Below are 22,051 nucleotides of genomic sequence, written 5' to 3'. Positions count from 1 at the left end.
CAGACTATCACTTTCTTTGGATGTGGGTGACGCTGTGGGTTAAACCACAGGGCCTAGGGCTTGCCGATCAGAAGGTCGGTGGTTCGAATCCCTGCGACAGGGTGAGCTCCCGTTGCTCGGTCCCTGCTCCTGCCAACCTAGCAGTTCGAAAGCAAGTAGACAAATAGGTTCCCGCTCCGGCGGGAAGGTAAACAGCGTTTCCATGCGCTGCTCTGGTTCGCCAGAAGCAGCTTCGTCATGCTGGCCACATGACCCAGAAGCTCCCTCGGTCAATAAAGCTAGATGAGCGCCGCAACCCCAGAGTCGGTCACGACTGGACCTAACGGTCAAGGGTCCCTTTACCTTTATCACTTCCCTTAATCTAGATACAAGACTTCGGATGACTTCAGCCTTGCTGAAGCAGGATTTGCCCCACATCCGAAACGAGGAAACCAGCTGGTGGGTTTCCTCTGGGGCATGGGGCACTGCCTTCTCCTGAGCCAAAGCATTGCTCCATCTGTCTCCATGCTGCCAACACTGGCTGGCAGCATTTATCCGGTGCTTTTCCTTATCACAAAGAAGTCTGATCTTTTGAGGAAAGCGCGTTTGTTGCAAGCCTCCCAACGAACTGGATTGAGCCCTACTCTTGTTCCGCTGCTTCTCTGCACCTCCCTTGTTGTTTTCTCCCCCTCCTGGGCTCCTCATGGCGAATGAATTGTGAATAGCTTTAACTGTGAGGCCAGAGCTGGCCCTGGAGTCTGGACCCTGGCCAGGCAGGGGTTGGGCTTCCCCAGCTGTCACTGTCCGTGGACCAAGGCCCTCCCTCCGTCCCTCTGCTTGGATCCAGTAGCACCTTTGGCCTCCCAGGAAAAAGCACCTCCTGAGTGTCCGTCTGTCTGGAAGAGGCCTGGGAAGAGGCAAAGATCAGATCTCCTCTCCCAGGTACTGGGCACACCACATGGGGGAATGGGAATTAGTGTGCTGTGGGGTGTTTTCTCCCCCCAGGGAAATTCTGGGGCTGCCTCTGACGTTTGAGAAATGTAGGGTTTATTGGGGTGGGCATTTATGTATTTATTTCGGAGAGCAGAGACCCACAGGCAAGGACGGAACAGGATCCAGCCCACATTTGATTCCTCCTTTAAGAAATCCACGCCAAACTTCCAGACTGTTGCTGTTTCCACGCAGGATTCCAGCTCATCCCAGCAAATTCAGCTGGAGGGATTCTAGGGCGGTTTGGGGATGGGTGGGGTTCTTGCACAACCATTTTGCTTCCCTGGAAAGACTGGACTGTTTTTGCAAGGAGGAAGGAAAGGGGTCGGGCGTGACAGGCTGGGAAGGGTGCGATAACTCTGCTGGGATAGCGCTGTCGTCAGCAGAGCGGGGGACACTTCACCTCGGGGTCACGGGTTCGAGCCCCATGTTGGGCCGAAAGTTCCTGCATTTTAGGGGGTTGGGCTAGATGCCCCCCTTCCAACTCCACAATTCTATGGCAGCACCTAAACGTTGGAACTCCCTGCCTGTTGATACCTTTTCACCGTCCTCTTTTTGGCCAAGCCTGCTAAACCTACTTTTCTTCAGACAAGACTACCCAGCTGTTTAGAAAGTTGAGGCAAGTCTTAATCTCTTTTCAGTCTACTGTTGTTTTAACTTTATGAAAGCTTTAAATTATTGTTGTTGCTGTTAATTTTTCTGATTTATAATGCTATTGGTTTTTCCCAGTATTTTTTTAGTAATCTTTGTATTTGATTTTCAAATATATATGAATAAATGTCCATCCATCCATCCATCCATCCATCCATCCATCCATCCATCCATCAAAAAGCAGTACAATTTGATTCTATTTTCAAATCCTTATCAATACTTCTCCCATTTTTCATCTTCCTAAGTTATCTATACATTCTGTTACATTACAAGTGTATTTAAAATCCTGCTAATGTCTTGACCTGTTTACAATTATTTTGTATATACATTATAAACATTTCCCATTCTTTTTTAAAAAAACTCTTGTCTTCTTGATTCCCAAGTTTCCCAGTTAATTTTGCCATTTCGGCACAGTCCATCAACTTAATGTTATCGTTTTAGCTCTTTTGTAAACTGCTCTGAGGGCTTCAACCCCCCCCCCCCAATAAACTGATAGGTAACTGTTAAGAAATAAATAAGTAATTCTTGTTTTGCTGCAACGTCCCCACAAGCGAATCAGGATGAATTGCTCAGTAAGGTGGTCATTACAGCCCTGAGCCAGAATGTGGACCTCTTGTTCTGCCATTGAGTCCCCCAAAGAAATATTCTAGTCATCATGATTCTGCATAATGGTCACTTTCCCCAAAAAGAAATAGGAAGCTGCCCCAGAGTGAGTCAGAGTGTTGGGTCTGTCTAGCCCCATATTGTTCGCACTGACTGGCAGAAGCTCTCCAGGGTTTCAGGCAGCTCTGCAGACTTGGAGATGTGGAGCCTTCTGCATGCAAATCAGATACTCCTAGCAAGAAATATTCTAGTCCTTGTGAAGGTCAGTTCTATCCCTTTATTGTTCCCTGTGCGGGGATCGTTTTATTCTGTTGTATTTTGTATTAATCTTGTTTTTAAAGTTGTATTTCAAGCAATTGTTTTATATCTGGTGTTAGCTGCCCTAGCCCAGTCTTGGCTGGGGAGGGCAGGGTATAAATAAATTATTATTATTATTATTATTATTATTATTATTATTATTATTATTGACTTACTGAGATGCTCTTAGTGATGCTTAAATGTGCATTTGCAGCCGTTAGAGGGAACTGCGAAGCCTTTTCGACACATGGTTTACCTCTGGAAAGGCAGCTCACAAGGAAATGTGGAAGAGTCTGCTCCAATTGGTGCAAGATTTCTGGTGACTCTCGAGGAACCTTGCGATAGAAAGCATCCCTTTGCATGTATTCTTCTCCAGCCCCCTACCCACCCACCTTCCCTTACAGCTTCTCCTCCATCTGCTGACCCTAACCACGTCTCCATGGATCTGAAACACGTCCCCGACCCACGAGAGCAGGGCTGGTATTTGGGGCTGATGGCCCCCAACGTCAAAGGCCCCAGCTTCGCCTGGCTGGACCCCTCCCGCCTCTACTGCCACCCCCAGGTATCTGATGGACCGCAGGATAGCTCAGTCAGTAGAGCAGGAGACTCTTCATCTCAGGGTTGCAGGTTTGAGCCCCGCATTGTGCTGCGGGGTTGGACTAGATGACCCACAGAGCCCTTTCCAACTCTACAGATTCTGTGGTTAGGAGCTGAGGTGGTGCATTACAGTGTGGGGGGTGGGAGTGAATGGACAGAAGTAGCTTTTTGTAAGGTGAGAGCCTGGTGTGGAACCGGGCTTTTCTCAGGTGGGAGATGGGAGAAGACAAGAGGCAGTGCGGTGTAGTGGTTAGAGCCTTATCTTGGGACCTGGGAGGGACCAGGACTCAAATCCCTACTCAGCCATGAAACTCTCCCTGGGTGCGACCCTCAGCCTCACCTACTTCACAGGGCTGTTGTCAGGGCCAGATTAACCATTAAACAAAATAAGCCTGTGCTTAGGGAAAGGGGTAGGCAAACTAAGGCCCGGGGGCCAGATCCGGCCCAAATGCCTTCTCAATCTGGCCTACAGACGGTCCAGGAATCAGCATGTTTTTACATGAGTAGAAAGTGTCCTTTTATTTAAAATGCATCTCTGGGTTATTTGTGGACCCTGCCTGGTGTTTTTACATAAGTAGAATGTGTCCTTTTATTTAAAATGCATGTCTGGGTTATTTGTGGGGCATAGGAATTCGTTCATTATTATTTTTTTCCAAAATATAGTCCGGCCCCCCACAAGGTCTGAGGGACAGTGGACCGGCCCACGGCTGAAAAAGGTTGCTGGCCCCTGACTTAGGGCGTCAAGGGAAAGCAGGCAGCGGAGAAATTTCCCATTGCTAGATTTACCATGGAGCTGCTGGGGAAAAAAGGCTCCCAGAATAAATGAAAAAATTACATACACACATTAACAACAGCAAAATAGTACCGTAAAAGTAGAGATTTCCTGACATCTTTATTTATTTATTAAATTCATATTACACGTTAGTTACTGTACAATTTCAGCACTGTGCATAACATAGATTAAATGTACGGATTCCCCACATCTATCCCTATACCCCATTCACCTTTTATCCAAATATCCATGTGATTTCCCTCACCCACTTGCACAATGTCCTTCTCGCTACATTAAAACTCTGTCGTCGTGTTCATATTTATTCATCACATTAATCAATCCTCTGTTCTAGAATCATTGCATCTTAGCTTAATGAACTCAATCAGTACTTATCCAAAGATTTACACTACCATTCCTTTCTTAATTCTTGTTTTGATCGCATTCTAACTGACGCTGTCATCTTGGCTCGTTCAATATATTCACAGAATTTAATTTGCCACTCTGACATTGAGGGAGTCTCCTTGCTCTTCCAGTTTCTGGCCACAAATACTCTTATGGCCGCTGTTGCGTATAAAACGACTCTGACCTTATCTTTAGGGATATAGTAATAATAGAGATTAATGATAAGCATTGATATTGGGAATACACAGAATTAGAATGGCAACTGGAAGCTCCCATTAGAAGGGAAGATTTGTGAGCCCCTTGACGCTCCCCCGGTCACTCTCCCTCCCTCTCTGATCTCGCCAGGCCTTGCAGGACTGCGTGGAAGATCTCCTGCAAACCTTTCGGGGTGACCCTATCGACCTGGTTGCCGGCATTGACGCAATGGGCTTCATCCTAGGTGAGTCGGGGGCTTGGCTTGGCCGGAGAGCAAAGAGCAATGCAGAAGCGATCCAAGGGATAAGAGATGCAGTGGAGAGTTCAGCTGTGGAACTCCCTGCCACAGGGATGGCCACTGACCTGGATTGCTTAAAAAGTGCATTGGGCAAAGCCACGGAGGAGGAGAGGGCTATCGATGGCTCCTAGCCGCAATGGCTGCGCTCTGCCTCCCTAGTCAAAGGCAGTAATGCTTCTGAAAATCAGTTGCTGGGAACTACAGGAGGAGAAAGGACTCCTGTGCTCAGATTTTTCTTGCAAGTTTCCCTTTGGGGCGTCTGGTTATGAGAACAGCCTGCCAGACTAGGTGGGTCCCCTTTGGCCCGATCCAGCAGGACTCCTCTGTTGTTCTTATGTTCCTAAAATGCCTCTGAGCACATGCAGAGGGCATTCCCTCTCCAGCAAACCTATTCTGCATTCCCAGTTACAGGTAGGTAGCCGTGTTGGTCTGCCGTAGTTAAACAAAACAAAACAAAACAAAATAATTCCTTCCAGTAGGACCTTAGAGACCAACTAAGTTAGTTATTGGTACCAATAACTAACTTAGTTGGTCTCTAAGGTGCTACTGGAAGGAATTTTATTATTTTATTTTGCATTCTTAATATGATGGCAAAGGACGCTGGAGTATTTTCCAAGCAGGGTTGAACCCTGGGGATAAGTTTGGTGAAAACAAAATGAATCAATTTGGGGCTGGGGTTAGGGAGGGCATGGCGTGGCAACTCACGATTCAGGGGGGCACCCCTTTGCCCTTCTCAACTCGCCCTCAGGCGCTGCCATCGCCCACACCCTCCAGAAGGGCTTTTTGGCCATACGCAAAGCCGGGCACCTGTGCGTGAAAACTCTCTCGAAGCCTTACAAGGACTACCAGGCTCGTGAGAAGGTGATGGAGATGCGGGCTGACGCCATCTCGCCAGGTGAGCAGAGATAATAATAATAATTTTATTATTTATATCCCCACCCATCTGGCTGGGTGTCCCCAGTCACTCTGGGCGGCTTCCAGTACATAATTCAACGTCAAACATTTAAAACTTCCTGAAATAAGAATTTCCCCTTGTTCAGTTCTCCCTCCCCAAAGGAACTGATGTCTACACACAGAGAGACAGGGTCAGGGCTGGGTACCCATCACCACTAACCATTGAGCTTGCTGGCCACTGGAATTGACAGGAGCTGGGGTCCATCTACGCCCTCCTCCATCAGAGGCAGTAAATGCCTTTGCGGGCGCAGGAGGGAAGAGTTTTGCAGTTGCTCTGAGTTCCTGCCTGTGGGCAGGATCTTCTGCTGCACTTATAAATACAAATTAATGGAGGTGAATGCTAAAAATGGCTAATAAGTAGGTTCCTCCCCTGTCCGAGGCGGAAACCCCTCTGGATACCAGTTGCTAGAAACTGCAGGTTGGCCCCTGTGAGAACAGGAGGCCGGACTGATCCATCCGGATTCTTCTTATGGAGGTCTATTGTGATTGCAGAACCTCCATGTCTAGCAGCAGTCTACCTGTGAATACAGGCACTGGAGAATTGTGCTCAGGAGCAGCTTGTGGGCCTCCCATTGGGCAGGGTTGCTGTATTTCTAGAAGTAAAAACTCAGGACGGAAAAGATTTTTTTCCAGCAAACGCAAAGTATCGGAGCTTTTTCTGGGAAATGAAACTCAAAAGTTGTTGGCAATCAACCTCAAAATCCCGGACGTTTTGCCGGTTTTCCAACATTTCCCCAAGCTGCTCTTTTTGCCATGTGGCAACCCCACGCTTGGGCCCCCTTGGGCCTGATCCAGCACTGAGGTTTCCTACCTATTGCTCCAGATCCACATATTTTTTTAACCTCTCAGGTGAGGAGCGGGGTGGGGTGGAACTTGGCACACTAACCCCACCTTGCCCTCTGCCCCCTTTCTGACCAGGCCTTCATGTCTTGCTGGTGGACCAGTGGGTCGAGACCGGGGGGACGATGCGGAGCGCCATCCGCCTGGTGGAGGAACAAGGCGGCCTAGTGGCAGGTGGGTCAGTGAGCAGACGGCCGAGCTTGGCCCCCTTGGCATTCCTAGCAGCGATAGAGGTTGGTGGAGCCTCCAGCTGCAGGAGTAGTCTACCCTGGCTCTGAAGCTGTCGGTGATCGCTGCCTTTCCCCGAACCTTGCCTGCAGGCATCGCCGCCATCTGCGTGGAGGACAGCGAGGGCGGGCTCTGGCTGAAAGACCACTACAAGTGGGCGCATTGTGTGCCCCCCAAACTGATGCCCCAGTTCAACGCTCACCAGCTGGACTCCTTCCAGGCCTTCAACCCCAACCAAGGACCACAGTAGGGAGGAAGGCACACAGGTATATGCACGGCCCCAAAGGCTTCCCGCAGAGGCCTGTGGCGTCCCAATAGTGGCAAACTCCGCCTGCTTCCCGGGCCATTAACCTCCGGGATCTTGCAAGCTCGTAACTCCAGACCAGTTTGGGAATCTTGCCTGCGTGCCTTCCAGCTTATCTGGCACTCCATCAGAAAAAAGGTTCCTTCTCCGTGTTCTTCTGCCACGGTGTAGTTAATAAACCACCCGCTGAATCGGTGAAACTTAGAATCCGAGTTCGAAGGGACCCCAAGGGTCATCCATCCCAACCCACTGTAATCGCGGCTAAACTTTGATAGCGTTGATGTACAAAGTGCTCCATGTTGCATTAAAAATACACACACTGAGGTCTTGGGTGGAGGACCTGAGGTGCAGAGAGGAGAGGGGAATGTTGTGGGGAGAGGAGGGTGTTATGGAATTGTAGCGCAGGAAGGGACACCAAGGGTCATCTAGTCCAACCCCCTGCATGGTCCTGGGGCCACACAGAGATGCCTGGAGGGCCACAGTTCCCCCTCCAACCAAGTTCTACCCAAAGACACACTGGACCTAAGTTAGTCACACCTGTTCTTGTTGGAAGGTTCAGGAGGGGTTCAGCCCTTTCACACAGCACAGGGTTAGACTGTGAAACTCCCTGCCACAGGAGGCAGGCATGGCCACCAAACTAGATGGCTTCAAAAGAAGATTGGACAAATTCATGGAGGAGGAGAGGGCTTTCGATGGCTACCGGAGGCAGCAATTCTTCTGAAACCAGGGGAGGGGAGAGTGCTGCTCTTGGGTTCGAATCTCGCTTGTTGGTTTCCCTTTGAGGCATCTGGTTGGCCACTGTGGGAACAGGAGGCTGGGCTAGATGGGCCCCTGGCCTGATGCAGCGGACTCCGCTGACATCCCTAAGGAACCTCCAGGTTTAGAGGTAGTCTATCTTGATTGGTAGGTTCCTAGGGGGCATTTGGCCGCTGTGAGACTCCATCACATTCCTTGGGGCCCAAGCACTCTTTGCCTCAGGGCCTGCCCTTGGCCCCCAGGAAGTCCCCCAGAAGGCAATGTGCCCCCCCAGGCTGAAATGACACCCCGCTGCTGGCCAACCCCATCAACGCACATTCAAGGCAACAGTTACAAAAAGCACAACATTTCAACTTTTATTATGACCGAATGCGATTCGTACCGGGAGACCAGAGGTGCTTTGGTTAATGACTGCTGTCTGCAATAGGGGTTTTTTTGGGGGGGGGACAAGGGGGTCTTTGTGCCCAATGGGGTGGGACATGTCTCATGACACCAGAACCAGGGCACTATCTTACATGTCCTGGCACAGGAATTGATGTCACCAACAGGAAACGGTTGTGGCGAAGGAACCCATCGAATGTAGAAATGAATGTAGAAACGTCTGATTATTCTCTTCCTGGGCTGCCCCACAAGAAGCCAAGAGGGCAGAAATATCTGGGGGTGGGAGAGCTCTGGGGGCAGAAAAACAGACCAGCTTCACCCAGGGAAGAGGATCAATTGTAGAGTTGGAAGGGAGCTCCAAGAGTCATCTAGTCTAACCCTTTCCAATGCAGGAATGACATACTGCTCAGTGGTTAGAGCACCTGCTTTCTGCATGGAAAATGATCCCAGGCTCAGTCCGCGGCAGCAAGCCCAGGTGGGGCTGGGGGTGTGTGTCTTCTGCCTCAAATCCCGGAGAGCCACTGCTGCCAGTCGGTGCAGACAATTCTGAGCTAGATGGAGTGATGGCTCGACTTAGTACAAAGCAGCTTGTGATGGTCCTAAATATGAGGCAATCTGTTCTTTTCTTTAAAAAAAATCATTAAAAAACAGCAACACTTTTCTTTGGTATAGAAATAAGTTCAGTGCAAATGTTCAGGCCGGTGAAATTCCTTCCCCCAACTTGCGTCACTGGCAACATTTCGCTCTCCGACGCTTCTCGGTCAGGTAAAGGTCCCGCTCGTCGCTGTGGATCCCTGAAAGAGGCAGAGCGAAAAATCCTGGAAAACCTCAGCCTCTATGAACAAAACAAGTTTCTAGTCCTTGTGAAGGTACAGGCAAAATGTGCAGGATAAAAACAAAACAAATGCACAAGCTCTAAGCTTTGCAACAAACCCTGAAAACGAACCCATCTTTACCAATTATTTAATAAAAAAATAAAAAAATACCTGCCGATGTGCGGTGCAAATAAACTTTGCGGCAAATCACGCAAATTTGCTTGGCTTGCAGAACTGTGGATCGCTGGGAAGAGGCAGCCGTAACCTTGGCGACACGGCGCTCGCCCCCCATCCCATTCTCATTGGCTAAACTCTGCCTGTCACCATCCATCAGCAGAGCTGTGTGTTTATTGAAATACGACAAAACAGGGAAGCTTCCCAAGAATCCTCAGTTTCTATGAAGCAAACAAGTTTCTAGTCCTTATGAAGATGCAGTGAGAAACATGGTGGGCCGTGGCAGAGAGGGGACTTGAGAGGTATTGCTATTGTTATCTTAATGATTAGCTTATAGATCTTTTCAGTTTTTTATATCCTGTCTGCGTTGTTTTGCTTTGTGTAAGCTGCCTTGAGTTCCTGCTTGGGAAAAAGCAGGATATAAAGAAATACACTAAAAATGAAAACATTATTATTTAACAAGCTTAGAAACTGCTTTATAGCACAGAGCCCTCAAAGATTAAAAAGCAGCAGCACAGCACAGCAGCTCTAAAAACAGAATGACTTCAATGAACCAAAAAAAGCACAGTAGAAGCACCTCTACAAATTATATTCAAACACAGTAAATTTTGCAATAATAAATTATCATTAGATTTATTTGTATCCTATCTTTTCCCCTGGACTGCGGCTCAAGGCAGCTCAGACAAATTAAAGCAAGGCAGACAAAATGCAAACGCAGAACCAAAACAGAATGAACCCATCTATTAAAACGCAGGGAACGGAAACAAGACGGGCAGTGCAAGGACTTTTGCAAGAGTCAGTGGAGATCTGCTCTGCTTGCATAACTTTTGTTGGCGGAAGAATGTGGCTTTTTCCCAGGGCAGAATTTATACCGAAATTCTGCACCATGCTTTGGGTTTTTTAAAGTGTTGAATATACACAGTTCCATTTACAAAGGTCCGGACAGCACCAAGCTGGTTCTGGGGCAGAAGTGGGGCTGCCTCTGTGGAAACTGGGGGGTGGGGGGCTGTTTGAAGTTCTTGCCCGCTATGAGGCCAGCTGGACGCATGTGGCGAGGGGCACACTTACGCACGACGTCGCCAATCCTTCTTGCGCTGCTCCTCTCCAGCTCTGCCATCACGCTGCCCTCGAAGGTCAGTGCTGCAACCCGGAAAAAGAATTCCCGCACATTCTCACCTGTGGGGAGGGGGGGTGCGGGGGGTGATACCATTTTCTTAAATACCATAGACTGCCCTCTCCTCCTCCATAAATTTGCCTAATCCTCTTTTAAAGCCCATTAAGTTGGTGGCCATCGTTGTCTCCTGTGGAAGTGAGTTCCACAGGTTAACCAGACTCTGCATTCAGAAATATACCCTCCTGCTGGATAAGGCCTGTGGCCCATCTAGTCCAGCCTCCTGTTCTCACATGGGCCAGCCAGGTGTTTTGTTTTTAATTATTATTATTATTTATTGAATTTATATACCACCCTAAACCTGGAGGTCTCAGGGCGGTTCACAGAAAAAATCACAATATATAAAATCCAAACAAAAACACCGCCCTGCAAAAGAGCCACATTTTAAAAGGGTATAGGATGTCAATCAGATCAACCAAAGGCCTGGTTAAAAAGGAACTTTTCCCCTGGCAACTAAAGGTGTACAGTGGACGCTCGGTTTGCGAACGTGATCCGTGCGGGATGCACGTTCGCAACCCGCAGGGGCGCGTCTGTGCACGCGCCGGTTGCAAATTGGCGCTTCTGTGCATGCACAAAGCACGGTTTAGCACTTCTGCGCATGCGTTACCGCCGAAACCCGGAAGTAACCCGTTCTGGTACTTCCGGGTTTCAGCGGTCCGCACCCCAAAAAAATGCAACCTGAAGCGTCTGTAATCCGAGGTATGACTATATAATGAAGGTGCCAAGTGAACTTCCCTGGGGAGAGCATTCCACAGTCGGGGAGCCACTGCAAAGAAGGCCCCGTTCTCGTGTTGCCACCCTCCGGACTGCTTGAGGAGGAGGCACACGAAGGAGGAGGTTTATTATGGTTTATTCGAGCACAATGGCAACTCTCCCCTCCTGCAGCCTCCAGCCACAGGTAGTCGGAAGCATTTCAACCGAGAACAGAGTCGCTGTGCAAAAGAGAAACTTACCTGTGAGCGAGGAGACAGCCCAATATTCGGCCTCCATTTCCTTGGCCACCTTGAGAGCTTCCCTCTCGATGAGGCTGTACTGCGCCGGAGACTGTGAGAGGGAAGGGAAGGGCTCAGGAGGAAGGAAGGACAGCGGCAGGAGCTCCAGGAACCCAGCTAGGAGCACTTCTTCCCTGCCTCCACTTCCCTCCAGGGTGAGTTTCAGATTGGAAGCTGTTTGGGGCAGAGAGCTACCCCCTTGCGAAGCACCAATCACAAAGACGGCGCTGTGGCTGAGAGAGTATAAGGTTTGTGGAAGTGTCCTCTTTCCTTGCCCCCTTAATGATAAATAACCGGGCTGGATTGGGCTGGATCCTGAACTGGGCTGATCCAACGGGATCCAGGTTTCGATCAAGTTGCCAGGATTACCCTGGAAGCAAAGCGGGGGAGTGGCAAGTCGGGGGGCAGGTAGAAAGAGTTTTGGCTGTGCCTGTTCCCTGTAAGCCCTTGTGAAGACCCTCCATGAATCAGTAGCCTCATCCCCCAGGGCATCATGGAATTGAGGAAGGGGCCTCCAGGGGTCCTCCAGCCCAACCCAGTGCCATGCAAATGATCCTGGGCTGGAGGGCCAGTGGTTGGAGGAGGGAGGGCTTTGTGCAGCTTCAATGAATGAGCCCTGAACGGAGTTCGCAGGAGATGCCTTCTGAACAAGGCAGAGGGTCCTGCAGGGAGGTGGGGCAGGCAGGATACAGCCCACCCTCTGTCTCCCTCTCTCCTTTTCTCCCCAACTTACGCTGAGATCCTTCTTGGTGCCGACGAGGAAGAGAATGGCGCTAGAAGGGTCATTCTCCTTCAGGGCATCAGCCAGCCACTGCCTGGAACAGATTGGGCAGAGAGAGAAATCCAGGAGTGGGATTTATCACTTCTACTATTATTTATTTCCTTATCTTGCTATCCATCATCATCATCATCATCAAACCTTTTATTGGCATCACATACAACATCCAAAACAAATCAATACAGAAATACCACTTCCCCAGTGGCACAAAACATTTGCTAAAAGAAAGGAGGCAGAGCAGTCTATTGTCACATCTCTTGGTCTCCAGGGAGATCAGACGTCTGCAGTGTATTTCAGCAACAAAAAACCAAATAGAGATATTTAGCCACTAACTTGGTGAGCTCCTGATCATTCCCCAGTAAAAGAAAATCTGAGCTCTCACTCTCGCTTCTCAGCCTTTTGGCTAAGATCAAGTGTAGTATCTGTCTATCGCGTTGATATCCAAGGAGCTCCAGGGGGCGTGCAGAGTTCTGCTCCTCCCTGTTTTATCCTCACAACCACCTTGTGAGGTAGGATAGAGGCCGAGAGGGGCCCTGACCTCCCCACAAAGCGTCGAAGGTACCAAAATGAAGGGGGTTGTTTTAATTTCTTGACGTTGCACACAGAGGTGTGAGGGAGCCCCAAAACGTCATCGAGTCCAGCCCCCCGCAATGCAGGAATCGCAGTAGGGTCACACGGGTGCAATTTGGTTCTAGAATCAGTTGAGTCAGGGACTCGATCCAGCACAACTCACAGCCACGCACGCACACCCTGTTGACAGCACAGCTTTGATGCCAGCTGGGGACGGCGAACTCAGCAGGTAACTCACCTGGTGTGGCCCAGGGATGCCACGTCGTTCAGGTCAAAGACGATGATGATGGCTGCGGAGAAGCGGGGAGAGTTGGGGTCACGGAGGAGAAAAGGGGACCCCTTTCTAAGTCCCCTTCCCCCTCAAAAAAAAATTAGACAGTTCAAGGTCTGGAGGAAAGGGAGGGCTTAGATGTTCTTGAGATGGTAAATTCTGGGAAATGCTGGATGGGGGACTTTCACCCAAAGGTAAGCCCCCAAGCACAGTGGCATCACAATGGGGGGGGCGGTGTGCCCCAGGTGCCATGTTGGGGGGGTGATAAGAAGGCACCCCGTGGGGGCTCGCGGCGGCGTGAGCAGCCATCACTCTGTCACAGCCGCATGTGGAGGATACAATACGATAATCTACGATATGATAATCTTTATTATCATTGTCCCATACGGAACAACGAAATTGAAAAAATCTACATCAGACATTCAAAAACCAACAAGCCTGCTTTCCCAGCTATCCCAGCCTGGTTAGCCCCCTTAAAACTCGACACCCCATAATTAAATACAATACACTCCCATAGAGACTACCTTACACTGCATTTAAAACCAAAATCCCATTTGGATAGAAACCGCGAGCAGAGGATCCTGCTGCCGCCACCAAACCGCTATGTACAGCGCATGTGCGCCGTCGCACACATGCGCTGTACATAACAATGCTGCACATGCGCTGCACATAGCGGTTTGCCACTGGCGCCACTTGAGCAGAAGATCCCAGCACCATCTGTACAGCGCTGGAGCAGCGCCGCCGGCAAACCGCTATGTACAGCACATATGCGGCATCGCTATGTACGGTGCATGCGTCATACGTAGCGACACCGCACGTGCACCCTACATAGCGATGCCCTGTCCCGGGTGTCACAACGTATTCGTTCGCCTCTGTCCAAGCACAACCAAGTAACGAGAAATATTCATTGTCACACACCGACTTCCCACATGGATGGGACCCTGGAGGTCACAAAAGAGGGTTCCTTTCTGCAGTTTTTCACCACCCACGGAGAACGCCAAGAGGATCCCAGTTTTTCCCTTTCAAATCCTCACAACGGAAGTGGCAGACAGAGACGTGTGTAAGCATTATTTACAGGCGTTTATTCAGCATAGTTCAGGAACAAAGGAAAAACATGTCTGCTTCCCTTCGTGTCCAACAAAACAGCAATAGCAAAAGCAATATACAAACGAAGTTCCCAGCAGACTGTGCTGGAAATGTAAACAGGCATGTGACACACAACAGTCATGGACCTTTTAAGGTGGAATAGAACTATATCCTAACAGCCCTCATAAGGAGCTAGTCCTCAAGGTTGCTTGCCCAACTGCTAGCTGTGTTCCAGGGAGCTATCTGCTGCAAAGAGAGACACAGACAGACAGACAGACAGACAGACCCTCCAACCCCTGATAATCGCATTGTCTCACCTTGAGCTCCACGGTAGTAGGTGGAGGCGATGCATTTGAAGCGTTCCTGGCCGGCCGTGTCCCACCTGGCAGGGAGGCAAGGAAGGCATTAGGCTGCAGGTGCCGCAGAGCTCCAGAGCAGGGCTTCTCCGCGTAGCGGGGATGACTGAGGAAGGGGGCCAAGGGAGGGGTCCCCCCAAAGGACGGACAGGCTGGGTGGGTGGGCTGCAGGTACTCACAGCTGCAGGCTGAAGGGGACTCCCAGCACCTCAAACCGCTCCATCTCGAAGTCCACCCCAATGGTGGCTTTGTAGTTCTTGTCGAAAGTGTCTTTGCAAAAGCTGAGGATAAGGAAAGAGAAAGAGAGAGAGAGAGAGAGAGAGAGAGAGGGAGGGAGGGAGAGGTCAGGGAGGAGAGGGTTGGCTTCTGCATCAGCCTCTTCCTGCTCAAGATTAATAATAATAATATTTTTTTATTTATACCCCGCCCTTCCCAGTTCAAAAACCAGGTTCAGGGCGGCTAACAACAAATTTAAAACAATTATAAAAGCAGCATAAAATACAGTATAAAAACATGAATAACAATAAAATTCAAAAATCAATTTAGGGGAAATAAGCCTTAGATAATCCCCAGGGTTAGCTGACTGAATTGGTCCTACTTGGGACAGTGAGGAGATCAGGGGAGAATTAGCTGTGGGGTCTCAGAGCGGGTGATCTTCATAAAAGGGGAGGTGGAGGGAAGGGAAGGGAAATAAAAGATCAGGCTGAATTCAAATTAAAGCCCAGGCAGAATAGCTTTGTCTTACAGGCCCAATGGAAGGAGGTTAAATCCTGCAGGTCCCTGGTCTCATGGGACAGAGCATTCCACCAGGTTGGAGCCATCACTGAGAAGGCCCTGGCCCTGGTGGAGGATAGTCTGACTTCCTTAGGGCCTGGGACCTCTAAACTATGGTTGTTCATGGACCTTAAGGTCCTCTGTGGGACAGACCAGGAGAGGCGGTCCTGTAGATACAAGGGCCCTAAGCCACAAAGGGCTTTAAAGGTCCATTGGCAAATGGAGGGGGTGCTCCTCTGTCCCCTCCCCATGAAAAACAGTAACCCTCTAGAAGGCGTCCCTTTGCACAGTTCAGAGAGACATTTGCAGCCAGGCAAAAACACCCAAGGACAGTTAGGGTGTGTGGGGAGTACCGACAGCCAAAAGTCACAGGTTCGTCATCCTGGCATAAAAGGACTTGGGGGTCAAATCCACACTTTACATTTAAAGTGCTCTAAACAGCCGTGGGGCCCCCTGGGCATTGCCATTCATTTAGGGTGCTGAAATCCGTGAGCTACAGTTCCCTGCACCCTGAGCAATTCCCATGATTCTCCGAGACTTGGGCCCCGATCCTCCTGGGTATTCCCCCATAGTTACCGGTTGATCAAGCAGGTCTTCCCCACAGAGAGGTCACCAACTACGATGATCTTGGAAATTTTAAACCTGTTGAGAAGGGGGGAAAGGCTGAGTTAATGTCTAGGAAAAAGGTAGCCGGAATTATTGGAGGCCTCGAGAGACTAGCCTAAATAGGAACTGTTCATAATGCCAGGGGGCTTTTATCTAAGCTAAGATAAAGGGTGACTGATGGGAGATAAAAGGGGTGGAGTGTGATAGAGATGAGTAAAATTACCCCTGGGGTGGCGAAAATCGGATAGAGAAGTCTTTCTCCTTCTCTCGTCATGCTATAGCGAAAGAGACTTGCACATTTAAATACAAACTGACTTGCAGTTTCTGAAACAATATGGGAAGCAAAACACAGCTATCCTTAGAAATTCACATTTCCCATGGATTTTTCAGTGCAGTTCTCCAGAGAAGTAAAGTGTGCAAGGATGCAAAGGGTGCATATGAATGCAGGCATCAGTGAAAAATAACATACAAGGCTGCATTCTATTTGGGGAAACCGCTGTGCAAAAATATTCATGTTAGACAAAACTACATGTGTACAGAAGGAGGAATTTGCAGGGAAATGCTGACAAATCAGCTGTGATGTTTGCATTCTGAGGGTTGGACTAGATGGGCCTTCCAGTCCCTCCTTGCAGGATTCTGTGCAGGAGATTCAGGAGAGATAAAAGGAATAGACTTCTGTGCCCCTAACTGATCTGTGGATCTGGCCTCTAGAAGGTCATGGCGATGGTCTTTAAAGGTGGAGACAAGGGTCTCCGTAAATAAGAACATAATAATTGCCTGGCTGCTGGATCAGGCCCAGTGGTCCATCTAGTTCAGCCTCCTGCTCCCACAGCAGCCAACCAGATGCCCCAAAGGGAAACCCACAATCATGATTCGAACACAAGACTCACCTCTTTTCCAGCAACTAGTATTCAGAAGCAGAGCAAACTCATCCTGGCAAGGAGCCCTCAATAGCCCTCACCTCCTCCAGGAATTTGTCCAAACCTCTGTTGAAGCCATCCAAGTGGCAGGGAGTTCCACAGTTTAACTCCACACGGCGTGAAGGAGGACTTCCTTTTATCCACCCCAAATCTTCCGACCTTCAGCTTTGTTCAGTGTTCTCATGTTCTGGCGTTAAATACTCACCCCACAGTCCCCGTCCTCTGGGACTGGCACATCCCAACCACTTTGGGGTGAAAGGAGGTCCTGGAATGGAGCGCGGCCCCTTTGGTGAAGCACTGGGAAGGAAAACGAGGAATGGGGGGAGTTACGGCACTGCCACACGCCCCCATTCTGTATGCTCCTTGCAGCGCCCCAAACAGCTCTTCCAATGCAAAGACTCCCGCCAGCACCACATGCACAAACCCACAAGAAACAAATAAGTTTGTGTGCATTTTAAAGAAAAGTTTCCCTAACCACTGAGTTCCCAGGCCACCTGTGCAGCCACACACACACACACACACACGCACACCTCTAAGTTTTTGATGCTCTTGAGTAGGCATAGGCAACCTTCGGCCCTCCAGATGTTTTGGACTACAATTCCCATCATCCCTGACCACTGGTCCTGTTAGCTAGGGGTGATGGGAGTTGTAGTCCCAAAACAGCTGGAGGGCCGAAGGTTGCCTATGCCTGCTCAAGAGCATGGGTAGCCAAACTAAGACCCGGGGGCCTGATCCGGCCCAACTGACTTCTCAATCCGGCCCACGGACGGTCCGGGAATCAGCGTGTTTTTACATGAGTAGAATGTGTGCTTTTATTTAAAATGCATCTCTTGGTTATTTGTGGGGCATAGGAATTTGTTCATTTTCTTTTTCAAAATATAGTCCGGCCCCCAACATAGTCTGAGGGACAGTGGACCGGCCCCCTGCTTAAAAAGTTTGCTGACCCCTGCTCTTAAGGAATTTAAAGGGTTTCCCCTCCACCGTTTTCTCCCTACCAGAGACGAAAGGGAACCCTACGATCATCTAGTCCAACCCAGGCCAGGAGACTGATTTTTTTTCATTATTGTCCTCCCCCTGATTTGAGCTGGTGGGCCAGTTGAAAAGGGCTTCAGATCGTTTCCCCCAGGACATCCGGGGAATATTGCATGGGGACGGGGACTGGGGTTGGGCTAGATGACCCTGTGGGGTCCCTTCCGACCCTACAGCTCTATGATTCTTTAAAAGGCCTTCTCTTCAAATACAGGTCACACACCCCACTCTCTGTCCAGGCACACACATACAGCCCCCACCAAAAATCTCCAATCTGGTGCAAGCACCCCAAAATTCCAGCACCCCCAATTTGGCTCCATGGCTGAGCCATTCCCCGCCTCCGTTCTCTTTTGCTTGCAGAAAGAGGGGCGAGAAATGAGCATGCCAGCAGGACTTGGGAACCGTTCTCAGATCAAGGGCCACACCGTCTCCTTGGCAACCTTCCGAGGGCCGAAGATCAGTGGTGGGCGGGGCCAGAGGGAAAGGGGCGGAGCCACAGGTGCAAAACCCTCCTGATGCTAAAAAGTGAAATTCTGACACCATAAGTGTTGCTGCTGAGCTGTGCCCGCCGCCCCCTGCCTCCAAGGACTCCTGGCCCCCTTACCGGCGGCAGTTCGGCAATGACGCGGTCCCGCCTGACGGGGGCAAGGATATTCATCGTCGGGACTCGAGGTTTGACTGCAGAGCTGTCCAATATTCCCACCTGGAAGCACAGATTTTATTTTCTGAAAAGTGGGCAGTGCAATGTCCATGCCAGACCCCCCCCTTGCTCTTCTCCTTGGGGCAGTTTCAAACTTGGGACTGTAAGCTCCTTGCCGCTGGGACCTTTCACTGCAGTCATTTCCCTGCTTTTTAAAAATCCTAAATCTAGAAGTGATGACATAAGAACAGAGCCCGCTGGACCAGCCAATGGCCCCTCCAGGCCAGTATCCTGCTCTCACAGTGGCCGGCCAAGCCCCCAAAGGGAGGCCCACAAGCAGCAACTCTCCAGTTGTTCCCAAGGCCTGGTATTCAGAGGTAGACTGTCCCTGGGCATGGAGGTTCTGCTATCACAATAGACCTCCATAAGAAGTTGCTGTTTTTGTCCATGGAGTTTTCTTGGCAGGGATACTGGAGTGGCTTGCCGGTTCCTGCTCCAGGTGGATCATGTTTGGTCTAAACTATCCACTATGACCTGTCCATCTTGGGTGGCTCTGCACGGCATAGCTCATAGCTTCTCTGAGTTATTCAAGCCCCTTCACCATGGCAAGGCAGTGATCCATGAAGAATTGATGCTTTTGAATTATGGTGTTGGAGGAGACTCTTGAGAGTCCCATGGACTGCAAGAAGATCAAACCTCTCCATTCTGAAGGAAATCAGCCCTGAGTGCTTACTGGAAAGACAGATCCTGAAGCTGAGGGTCCAATATTTTGGCCACCTCATGAGAAGAGAAGACCCCCTGGAAAAGACCCTGATTTTGGGAAAGATGGAGGGCACAAGGAGAAGGGGACGACAGAGGACGAGATGGTGGGACAGTGTTCTCGAAGGGACCAGCATGAGTTTGACCAAACTGCGGGAGGCAGTGGAAGACAGGAGGGCCTGGTGTGCTCTGGTCCAGGGGTCATGAAGAGTCGGACACGACTAAATGACTAAACAACAACAAGAGATTGCTGGATCAGGCCAAGAGCTTGTCTAGTCTAGCATCCTGTTCTCACAGGGGCCGACCAGATGCACATTATCCATCGCTGAAAAACTCTTCCCCAAATATTCTGCGTTACCTGATACTTGATGTTTGAGGGACCCACTTTGGGGCCCTGAAAAGACCTCCAAAAGAAATATGGGGCTTCCGGTGGGAGCAATAGAATCCTAGATTTGTAGGTGGGGGGGGGAACCCTGGAGCCCTCCAGGTGTTTGGGAAGGGCTGTGGGTCAGTGCTGCAGAGCATCTAATTTGAATGCCAACCCCCCCCATCTTACGGGGTACCTTTGGCTCAGACACCATCCCTTCACCCAGCTTACCTTGCAGGGTTATCGTGAGGGTTAAAATGGGGAGGGCTATGCCAACCACCTTGAGCTCCCTGGGGGAATATAAATCGATAAAGATTAATAAATGATGGTGCTGCACCCACTTGCCTCATTCATACAGGGCACCCATAAAACAATCCAGGGTGCACCCCAAAACAGTGCCTCAGGTGAAAGCGTCCTGGCTGGCAGCAGGCGGGTGCAACGGAATTGCTGCAGGCCGCTAAGTTTTCCAGTCTGCGTGTACAAATTTTACAAAATAAGAAAAACTCTTGTGAGAGTTTGGATCCAGGCAGGGAGATTAGGAGAGAGAGCGGGGGAAAATCATAGGATGTTCGCTACTGAGTCAGATACATTGGTCCATCTGGCTCAATACTGTCTACATTGATCGGCAGCAGCTCCTCAAGGTTTTTGACAGGAATGCTACCTGGCAATGCTGGCAGAATTTGAATCCAGGACCTTCTGCATGCAAAGGAGATGCTCTCCCACTGAGCTATAGCCCCTCCTTTGAAAAATAAACCAAGATTCTAGTCTTCCTGGCTCTGGATTAAAGGCTGGTTTAAATGGGGACACAGAAGAAGTGGCTGTATGCCTTTCCATACGATACTCCCTACTGAGTCAAGACACATTGGCCTGCTAGCTCAGGAGTCTCTGACCAGCAGCAGCGGCTCTCCAAAGTTTCAGGACTGCACTGGGAGCCTTCTGGATGCAGAAAAGCTTCTCTGCCCAGGAGCCCTTCCCCTTCTCTCCCCCCTCCGCCCCCCAAATCAAAGCCGTCTGTTGTTTTTCAACTCTTCTCCTAAGCCAGGGAGGGAGCAGACATCCCGGCAGGCCTCAGCACCTCTCCTGGATGCGGGCAAGACGTGGCGAAGACAGGGAGGAGGAGGGAGAGGAGAGGGAGAGGGTGGGGGGCCCCTTTTGCAGAGGGTGGGGGCGCTTGCAATGCCCCGGGCAAGGAAGGCATGGCGGAGCCGGGAGCCTGGTACTCACCGCCCGCCCCGTCGCCTCTGGTCCCGCTCGCTGGAAGTCTGCAGCCGGAGAGGAGGAGGAGGAGGGTCGCGTAACCCGATCCCCGGAAATTCCAGGGGATGCGGAGGAGGAGGAGACCCGGGATGGCGAGACACCCGCTCCTTCCAGGTTCGCCTGCAGCCCAGACGGGGCGGGCGCAGGCGGAGGCTGGGCAGCCCGCCGAGGACCTGGTCCCGGGGAAGGAAGAGGTGCGGGGACTCACGGAGACTCTCCTCTTGGTCATCCCGCACCGATCCAGGCGCTCTGCGTAGTCTCAGAAGCGCCCTCGCCGTCCACAGAACAAGCGCCGCCAACCCTCTCCTCTCCTCTGCGCCCATCCTGTATTGCTCAAGGCGCTCTGCGTAACCTCAGAGGCGCCCTCGACGACGGCAGGGCGAGAAAAATAGGTGCCGGGGCTCCCGGAAGCCACGAACACCCCCTTTCCTCCTTGTCATCCATCCTATCCTGCATTGCTTAAAGCGCTCTGCGTAACCTCAGAGGCGCCCTCGCCGTCTACAGAATAGGTGCCGCCAACCCTCTCCTCTCCTCTGCGCCCATCCTGCATTGCTCAAGGCGCTCTGCGCAACCTCAGAGGCGCCCTCGACGACGGCAGGGCGAGCAAAATAGGTGCCGGGGCTCCCGGAGGCCACCAACATCCCGTTCCTCCTTGTCATCCATCCTATCCTGCGCTCAAGGCGCTCTGCGTAACCTCAGGGGCGCCCTCGCCGACGGCCGGGCGGGCAAAGAGGTCCCGGGGCTCAGCTCCCCTACCCACCTGGCCTCGGCGGTTTGCCCAGCGCCCCCGCCTCTCTGGCTTCTCCCCACCCCCTCCGTGCGCCCCCTTACCTTCCGCAGCCAGGCGAGGCTCTGGCCGGAGGCATCTGTTCCCGATTAGTGACTCAGAGCCCGACGGGGGCGGAGGAGGCGGCGGGGCGGGCGGAGCCCCCTGCAGGCGCCGACGGAGGCGAAGAAGCCGCCTTCGCAGGGAGACTCCAGAGAGGCGAGGTTTGCACTCTGCACACGCTCAGATGCTCGCGCGGTTTCTCACGAGGACTCCACCGGAGATCCCGTGGGATTCCGGCTCAGCTCTAAGCTGTTCCCCTGGCAAGACGTTTCTCTTGTCCCTCCTTCCGATTGTAAGCCCCTCGGGGCTGAGGGCGGCTCTTCCCTTTGGTTTCCTTCTTCTTGCGCTTCACGGGCGGGAAGCGAGCGATCCAGTCGAGTTTGCCTCTTCGCCTAAGCAACGAAGAGCTT

General features: G+C 50.9%; 2 protein-coding genes across 8 annotated transcripts; one reads left to right on the top strand and one right to left on the bottom strand.

The window, feature by feature from the left end:
* Positions 1–782: 782 nt before the first annotated feature.
* LOC309520310 (adenine phosphoribosyltransferase-like) lies at positions 783–9,698 on the top strand. 4 transcript variants are annotated; one of them, XM_082201982.1, is made up of 7 exons: positions 783–921; positions 2,925–3,082; positions 4,637–4,730; positions 5,533–5,679; positions 6,657–6,752; positions 6,899–7,072; positions 9,295–9,698. In XM_082201982.1, the coding sequence occupies exons 2-6, from the start codon at positions 2,960–2,962 to the stop codon at positions 7,054–7,056; spliced, it is 618 nt and encodes a 205-aa protein (XP_082058108.1). In that variant the 5' UTR covers positions 783–921; positions 2,925–2,959; the 3' UTR covers positions 7,057–7,072; positions 9,295–9,698. The 4 variants fall into 4 exon arrangements, with proteins under 4 accessions (XP_082058108.1, XP_082058106.1, XP_082058107.1 ...); XM_082201980.1 differs by lacking the exon at positions 9,295–9,698 and having other exon boundaries at positions 6,899–7,433; XM_082201981.1 differs by lacking the exon at positions 9,295–9,698 and having other exon boundaries at positions 786–921; positions 2,897–3,082; positions 6,899–7,433.
* On the bottom strand, positions 8,197–21,789 carry RAB34 (RAB34, member RAS oncogene family). Of its 4 annotated transcripts, none has more exons than XM_082201938.1 (12): positions 21,644–21,789; positions 19,787–19,845; positions 18,394–18,492; positions 16,966–17,057; positions 15,811–15,876; positions 14,640–14,741; positions 14,422–14,486; positions 12,986–13,037; positions 12,133–12,214; positions 11,361–11,451; positions 10,305–10,412; positions 8,197–9,041 (listed from the first exon to the last, which is right to left on the bottom strand). In XM_082201938.1, exons 3-12 carry the CDS (start codon positions 18,445–18,447, stop codon positions 8,974–8,976), a joined length of 780 nt encoding a protein of 259 aa, XP_082058064.1. In that variant the 5' UTR covers positions 18,448–18,492; positions 19,787–19,845; positions 21,644–21,789; the 3' UTR covers positions 8,197–8,973. The 4 variants fall into 4 exon arrangements, with proteins under 4 accessions (XP_082058064.1, XP_082058063.1, XP_082058066.1 ...); XM_082201937.1 differs by lacking the exon at positions 21,644–21,789 and adding an exon at positions 20,780–21,222; XM_082201940.1 differs by lacking the exon at positions 19,787–19,845 and having other exon boundaries at positions 21,644–21,756.
* Between the last annotated feature and the right edge of the window lie 262 nt (positions 21,790–22,051).

This window comes from Podarcis vaucheri (assembly GCF_965113315.1).
Source record: "Podarcis vaucheri genome assembly, chromosome: 15".
In the NCBI taxonomy this organism is placed as follows: Eukaryota; Metazoa; Chordata; class Lepidosauria; order Squamata; family Lacertidae; genus Podarcis; species Podarcis vaucheri.
The sequence above is the reverse complement of the archived record's forward strand: the minus strand, read 5'-3'. Positions and strand labels throughout refer to the sequence as shown.

Excerpts from the sequence above, each read along its gene's own strand:
- LOC309520310 (XM_082201982.1), top strand. The coding sequence starts at position 2,960 with ATGGATCTGAAACACGTCCCCGACCCACGAGAGCAGGGCTGGTATTTG. Across the intron at positions 4,731-5,532 it reads CGCAATGGGCTTCATCCTAG|GCGCTGCCATCGCCCACACC; the intron begins GTGAGTCGGGGG and ends ACTCGCCCTCAG. Across the intron at positions 5,680-6,656 it reads GGCTGACGCCATCTCGCCAG|GCCTTCATGTCTTGCTGGTG; the intron begins GTGAGCAGAGAT and ends CTTTCTGACCAG.
- RAB34 (XM_082201938.1), bottom strand. The coding sequence starts at position 18,447 with ATGAATATCCTTGCCCCCGTCAGGCGGGACCGCGTCATTGCCGAACTG. Across the intron at positions 17,058-18,393 it reads TCATTGCCGAACTGCCGCCG|TGCTTCACCAAAGGGGCCGC; the intron begins GTAAGGGGGCCA and ends TTTCCTTCCCAG. Across the intron at positions 15,877-16,965 it reads CAGAGGACGGGGACTGTGGG|GTTTAAAATTTCCAAGATCA; the intron begins GTGAGTATTTAA and ends CCTTCTCAACAG.